We start from the raw sequence: 7171 nt of genomic DNA on the forward strand, positions 1-7171 counted from the left end.
TAACAGTATAGATTTTACAAAAAAGCAGTGTTCTTAGAGCAACTTTAATGTCAGATTGATAATATTTAAGGGTGTATTCTGGTGTGCATACCAAAGAAATTTAAGTGCATGATAACACACCAACTTTGTTATATGCAAAAAGAGTGTCTATGGGTATTTATTTTTTTTAAGATCTGTTTCTCCTTCTAAAAGAAAAAGCATATAACATGGGTAACTAATAGTCAAAAATTGTTTGCTTTTACCCACAAAAACATTCTTACTTGTGGTTGATCCTTAGCGATCCACTCACATGTCTCCAAAGGGTGTTCTTTCCAGTAAAATTCTAAATCTGACAATCTGGGCCTCTCGCCAGCCTACATACTTTAAAAGTTTGACAAGATAAATAGAAATTTGCTGCCTAGCACTAGTTTGGTCTGAATCGAAAGCTGACTTAATTATGTTGAGTTGGCCCTCCCCAAACCACCCATCATTGGCCTGTAGAAAAACAGTTTACGATTATGGTGTTAGGGAGGACCAATTTTTACTAGAATTCTAATTTTCACACTTTGGAACAAAGGTAATTTTTGTGGCCACATTAACATGTGTTCTGACTAAGTTAGCACCTTTTCTTTGCCACAGTGCTTTCACAAAGTCCCTTTCTTTTAAAATCATTGAGACCATAGGATTGCCACTATTGTCCTTGGATGGTTCACATCCATGATCTGTGATTATTTTTTCACATCAGTGGCCATCTTTTAGTCTCTTGAACAATAGGCTGCTTCTATGTGGAGGAGTATCTCAAGCATTTGAATTATCAAGGGAAGGCTAATAGCATTCACTGAGGGCTTACTATACATCAAACTCATTGAACCCTCACACCAACCCTATATAACGTAGCTCCTAGTGTTCCAGTATCAGAAAACAGACTTGGCCACATCCCCAGGGTTACAAAATCAGTAAGAAAGACCAACAGCCAGGTCTGATACAAATCCAGAGGCTCTATTCTCTTCCACTGCCAGTTACCACCTTCTCCTACAGTTTCTCTTTGCCCTGGCCTTTCAGTTCCATTTGATTCAAGTAACAAATATATAGGAGGAATATACAGGAAAAATATATGCAGGAGGGTTTGGGAGAGAGGGCAGAGAGTGATGTATTGTTTAATTTTGAAAATGAGGAAAACAAGTATTTAGAAAATACAATAGATTCCCATCCTTTACTCGCCATTATCATCCTATAAACCTATGGAATGTCTCCCATTGAACTAATTACAGCACACTGCCTAGTGTGTTCCAATGGAAAGCTCCTCTGTTTGGACTATCTAGGATTTATAGGTGTTTAAATCATTAAATAACCCGTTTGGTTAAGAGAGCAAGTAATTACTGCAGAAATTCCTCTTTTTTTGCCATCCACAAACAGCACAAAAATTACTCTGAAGGGACTTACACAATACATCAACATCTGTGCTGTACCTAGAGTTAAAATAATTGTGATGACAGGTGTCTAGGTACCACTTTCTTAATGGTTTTCAATATCCATTGATTTACTGTTGTAGCTTTCCCTCCCCCTTTTACATCGCTGGCTTTATGAAGGGGCCTAGGAACAGATTTTGCACTAGAGACTGATTCTTTATTCCAATCGTGAAAAGAACTAATAAAAATAATCACTTGGCTTTTAAGCAGAAAGCTTCCATTTACAGTATTTCACCCTTACCCCCACCCCACTCCAAGCCCCTTGTTATCTAACATAATGGTTAGAATACATTTCCTCTCTCCCTTTAATAATTTCATGCATTAACATCCTCTTCACACACACACACACACACACGCCCGCACACATGCGCGCGCGCACACACACACACACACACACAGCAAAAGGAAAAAAGAGGCAGCAGAAATCTCAGCTGTACTTCTCTAGCCCTTTTAAAAAGTTTGCTCTGTAAATTGGAATGAGGTCAGATTTGGAGCTTCTCATTGCACGCGGAGATTATTATTGCATCGGGTTCCAAGCCAATGGGAAGCCCGGGGGAGGGGCTTGGCACGAGGAAGCGTTAGTTACAGCAGCTGATTGGCCCGAGCCAAGACTGTGAAAGGATAAAGAGGCGCGAGGCGGAATTGGGGTCTGCTCTAAGCTGCAGCAAGAGAAACAGTGTGTGAGGGGAAGAGGCCGGATTCGCTCCAGGGTCTCTAGTTCTTGCACGCTCTTTAAGAGTCTGCACTGGAGGAACTCTACCATTACCAGCTCCCTTCTTGCAGAAGGGAGGGGAAAACATACATTTATTCATGCCAGTCTGTTGCATGAAGGCTTTTTGGCTTCCTACCTTGCAACAAAATAATTACACAAACTCCTTAGTGCCGATTCCGCCCACAGAGTCCTGGAGCCAGTCTCTTTTGCTTTGCATTGTAAGAAAGGCACTAAGTGATACAGACGATGTCGCTTTCCTGAGCTCCCGAGAGCGCTAGTGAACTGGAATCAACTGCTTCAGGGGAAGAGAGAAAAAAAAAAAGACTTGCCTGGGAGGCGGCGAGAAACTTGCCTTGGAAGCTTCAGCAACCAGCCTTCAAGAAACTCCTCTCCACTTTAGCACGGTCTCCAGACTCGGAGCCAAGAGACAGAGCAAACTGCGGCGCGGTGAGAGAGAGAAAGAGGGAGGGAGAGACTCACCAGCCTGGGAACTATAACTCCTCTGCAAGAGGCGCAGGACTCCTTCCCCTCCGCTTTGGGAGACTTTCCTCTCGCCCACCTTCCGCCCCGACCGGGAGTGGAGGGGCCCGCTCGGCCGCCGCGAGCGTCCTCCCGCTCGGCGTGCGCTCGGCCGGGAGGGCCCGGCGATCGTGCTGCCGCCGCCGCGAGGCTGTGAGCGCGCGTGGGCGCTCGCCGAGCCGGGGCCATGGTGCAGCAGACGAACAACGCCGAGAACACGGAAGCGCTGCTGGCCGGCGAGAGCTCGGACTCGGGCGCCGGCCTCGAGCTGGGCATCGCCTCGTCCCCCACGCCCGGCTCCACCGCTTCCACGGGCGGCAAGGCCGACGACCCGAGCTGGTGCAAGACGCCCAGCGGGCACATCAAGCGGCCCATGAACGCCTTCATGGTGTGGTCGCAGATCGAGAGGCGCAAGATCATGGAACAGTCGCCCGACATGCACAACGCCGAGATCTCCAAGCGGCTGGGCAAACGCTGGAAGCTGCTCAAAGACACCGACAAGATTCCTTTCATTCGGGAGGCGGAGCGGCTGCGCCTCAAGCACATGGCTGACTACCCCGACTACAAGTACCGGCCCAGGAAGAAGGTGAAGTCCGGCAACGCCAACGCCAGCTCCTCGGCCGCCGCCGCCTCCAAGCCGGGGGAGAAGGGCGATAAGGTCGGTGGCAGCGGCGGGGGCGGCCACGGGGGCGGCGGCGGGAGCAGCAGCAGCAGCGCGGGGGGCGGAGGCGGCGGCGCGAGCGGCGGCGGCGCCAACTCCAAACCGGCGCAGAAAAAGAGCTGTGGCTCCAAGGTGGCGGGCGGCGGGGGCAGCAAGCCGCACGCCAAGCTCATCCTGACGGGCGGCGGCGGCGGCGGGAAAGCGGCGGCCGCCTCCTCCTTCGCCGCGGAGCAGGCGGGGGCTGCCGCCCTGCTGCCCCTGGGCGCCGCGGCCGCCGACCACCACTCGCTGTACAAGGCGCGGACTCCCGGCGCCGCGGCCTCTGCGGCGGCCTCGGCCCCCGCCTCGCTCGCCGCCGCGGGCAAGCCCCCGGCCGAGAAGAAGGTGAAGCGGGTCTACCTGTTCGGCGGTCTGAGCGCGGCGGCGGCGTCGCCCGCGGGCGTGGGCGCGGCCGCCGATCCCAGCGACCCCCTGGGCCTGTACGAGGAGGGGGGCCCGGGCTGCCCGCCCGACGGGCCGAGCCTCAGCGGCCGCAGCAGCGCCGCCTCGTCGCCCGCCGCCGGCCGCTCGCCCGCCGATCACCGCGGCTACGCCAGCCTGCGCGCCGCCTCGCCCGCGCCGTCCAGCGCGCCCTCGCACGCGTCCTCGTCGGCCTCGTCCCACTCCTCGTCGGCCTCCTCCGCGGGCTCCTCGGCCTCCGACGACGAGTTCGAGGACGACCTGCTCGACCTGAACCCCAGCTCAAACTTTGAGAGCATGTCCCTGGGCAGTTTCAGCTCGTCGTCGGCGCTGGACCGGGACCTGGACTTCACCCTGGAGCCGGGCTCGGGATCGCACTTCGAGTTCCCGGACTACTGCACGCCCGAGGTCAGCGAGATGATCTCGGGGGACTGGCTCGAGTCCAGCATCTCCAACCTGGTCTTCACCTACTAACGGCGCGCGCTGGAGAGGTGGGCCGGGGTGACCGAGGGAGAAAAGGTGGACAGGGAGAGTAGAAAGAAGAAAAGTGGAGGGAAAACAGAAAAAGGAAAAAAAAGAAGAAAAACAAAGAAGAAGAATTAGAAGTGATGAGCGCGGCCGGTTTGCCCGCCTCGGGGTCGCCGAAGAGGAGCGCGCACGGCGATTGGGGACCCACGCTCCCATCCCCCACCCCTCCGGGGACGCGGTGGAGCCGAGGGAGACGGGCCACCTTTTATTGTTGTTGTTGATGTTGTTGTGATGGCAAAAAAAAAAAAGCTCCTTTGAATGTCCTCCCCTTTGCGTGAAGAGACACCCCCATCCCATTCCCCCCCCCGTCCCCCCCCCCCCCCCGGGCTTCCGGACTCGTCTGCGCCTCTGAGAAGCCGAGTTGGGAATTGTCTGGAGACTGGAGGAATCTCGCCCCTCTCTCTTCGCCCCGTTAGTGATTTTATTTTTTGTCGTTTTGTTTCTTGATCAAGAGAGGAGTGGGGGGGAGGGGGGAATAAAAATATCCAGCGCGCCTCTGGGGACTTTGTCCTTAGCACTCCGCGCCCCCCCCCCAACCCCCACTTTTCCTGAAGAAGACAAGGCGGGGAGGCGAGTTTGACCGATGGCAGATGTTTGGGGGCCGCGCTGGCTCCAGAGCCAGGACTGAGACTCCATGCTGGCCAATGCCCGTCTTTTTTCCTCTTTTTTTTTTTTTTTTTGCCCCCCTTGCTCCTGCAGCCGGAGGAGATGGGGAGTGACCGGCGCTCGGACATGACCCGAGAACCTGGTTGGAAGAAGCAGGGGCGGGGGCGACCAGGACAAGAACTGGAAAGGGGCGCGTAACAAACTGAGACGGATTTGCACGTTGGGGAGAAGGCGGCGGCGGCTCCGGGGGCCCCCGCCTTCCACGTGGATGAAACCAGCGAGGGGACCTCCCGCGCCCGCGGGAGGAGAGGCGACTGTTGGCTGCGGTCCCGGGCAGTGGAGGGCGAGTGGTTTCGGGGGGGAAAAAGGTTTTTTTCTTCTCTTAATTGGAATCGTGATGGTGTTGGATTATTTCACTGGTGGGGTTACTATAGCATGTTCTCCTGTCTATCTTTTAAAGATTTCTGTATGAGACTGTTGAGCAGTTTTTGAAATAGTGTAGGATAATATAAAAAGCAGATAGATGGCGCTCTGTTTGATTCCTACAACAAAATTATCACCAGCTTTTTTTCATTCTTAACTGTTTAAAGGATTCAAACGCAACTCAAATCTGTGCTGGACTTTTAAAAAATACAATTCAGGACCAAATTTTTTCTCAGTGTGTATGTGTTTATTCCTTCTAGGTGTAAATGAGAAGACGTGTTTTTTTTTTCCCCTCACCGATGCTCCATCCTCGTATTTCTTTTTCTTGTAAATGTAATCAGATGCCATTTTATATGTGGACGTATTTATACTGGCCAAACATTTTTTTTTCTTATTTTTGTCCCTTTTTTTTTCTTTCTTATTTTACTTATTCCTTCCTTTTTCTATTTTTTTTCTTTTGTTCTTTCTTTTTTTCCTTTTTTTTCTTTTTTGTAGTTGTTGTTACCCACGCCATTTTACGTCTCCTTCACTGAAGGGCTAGAGTTTTAACTTTTAATTTTTTATATTTAAATGTAGACTTTTGACACTTTTAAAAAACAAAAAAAGACAAGAGAGATGAAAACGTTTGATTATTTTCTCAGTGTATTTTTGTAAAAAATATATAAAGGGGGTGTTAATCGGTGTAAATCGCTGTTTGGATTTCCTGATTTTATAATAGGGCGGCTGGTTAATATCTCACAGTTTTAAAAAAATCAGCCCCTAATTTCTCCATGTTTACACTTCAATCTGCAGGCTTCTTAAAGTGACAGTATCCCTTAACCTGCCACCAGTATTCACCCCTCCACCCCAGTCTTATGAAAAGGGGAGGAGAATTAGCCAAACACTGTATGCTTTTAAGAAAAACACATTTTTTTAAACAGAATACTGTTCTGTGCAAAGGCTTTAAAACTGGTGCATTTACAGCAAAAAGGGATCCTGTAGCTTTAATTTGTAAACCACATCTTTTTTGCACTTTTTTTATAAGCAAAAACGTGCCGTTTAAACCACTGGATCTATCTAAATGCCGATTTGAGTTCGCGACACTATGTACTGCGTTTTTCATTCTTGTATTTGACTATTTAATCCTTTCTACTTGTCGCTAAATATAATTGTTTTAGTCTTATGGCATGATGATAGCATATGTGTTCAGGTTTATAGCTGTTGTGTTTAAAGATTGAAAAAAGTGGAAAACATCTTTGTACATTTAAGTCTGTATTATAATAAGCAAAAAGATTGTGTGTATGTATGTTTAATATAACATGACAGGCACTAGGACGTCTGCCTTTTAAGGCAGTTCCGTTAAGGGTTTTTGTTTTTAAACTTTTTTTTTTTTTTTTTTTGCCATCCATCCTGTGCAATATGCCGTGTAGAATATTTGTCTTAAAATTTTAAGGCCACGAAAACAATGTTTGGGGGGAAAGAAAAAAACCATGCCAGCTAATCATGTCAAGTTCACTGCCTGTCAGATTGTTGATATATACCTTCTGTAAATAACTTTTTTTGAGAAGGAAATAAAATCAGCTGGAACTGAACCCTAAATCTTGACTTTTGTCATTATTATGCCTGAAGCCTAAGATTAGGAGCGCCCTACAGTGTGTGGAAACTTCACCATCTGCCTTAGCATTGAAACCAGTGAGCCTCTCCGAGAGGAGACTGTTAAATGCCATCTTATTGAGGAATAAATATTTAGTTCCTCTGGGCCAAATGTGGCAGGCCTTGACCCTGAAATGATGGCATCGTCTGAATATGTGTCAACTCTACACGCTTTCTAGGAAT

General features: G+C 49.4%; 1 protein-coding gene across 1 annotated transcript; it reads left to right on the plus strand.

Moving 5' to 3' along the window:
* Positions 1-2081: 2081 nt before the first annotated feature.
* On the plus strand, positions 2082-6934 carry SOX4 (SRY-box transcription factor 4). The gene has a single exon (XM_059688761.1). It carries the CDS (start codon positions 2867-2869, stop codon positions 4271-4273), a length of 1407 nt encoding a protein of 468 aa, XP_059544744.1. The 5' UTR covers positions 2082-2866; the 3' UTR covers positions 4274-6934.
* The last annotated feature ends 237 nt before the right edge of the window (positions 6935-7171 follow it).

The sequence above is a fragment of the Myotis daubentonii genome, chromosome 3 (genome assembly GCF_963259705.1).
Source record: "Myotis daubentonii chromosome 3, mMyoDau2.1, whole genome shotgun sequence".
NCBI lineage: Eukaryota > Metazoa > Chordata > Mammalia > Chiroptera > Vespertilionidae > Myotis > Myotis daubentonii.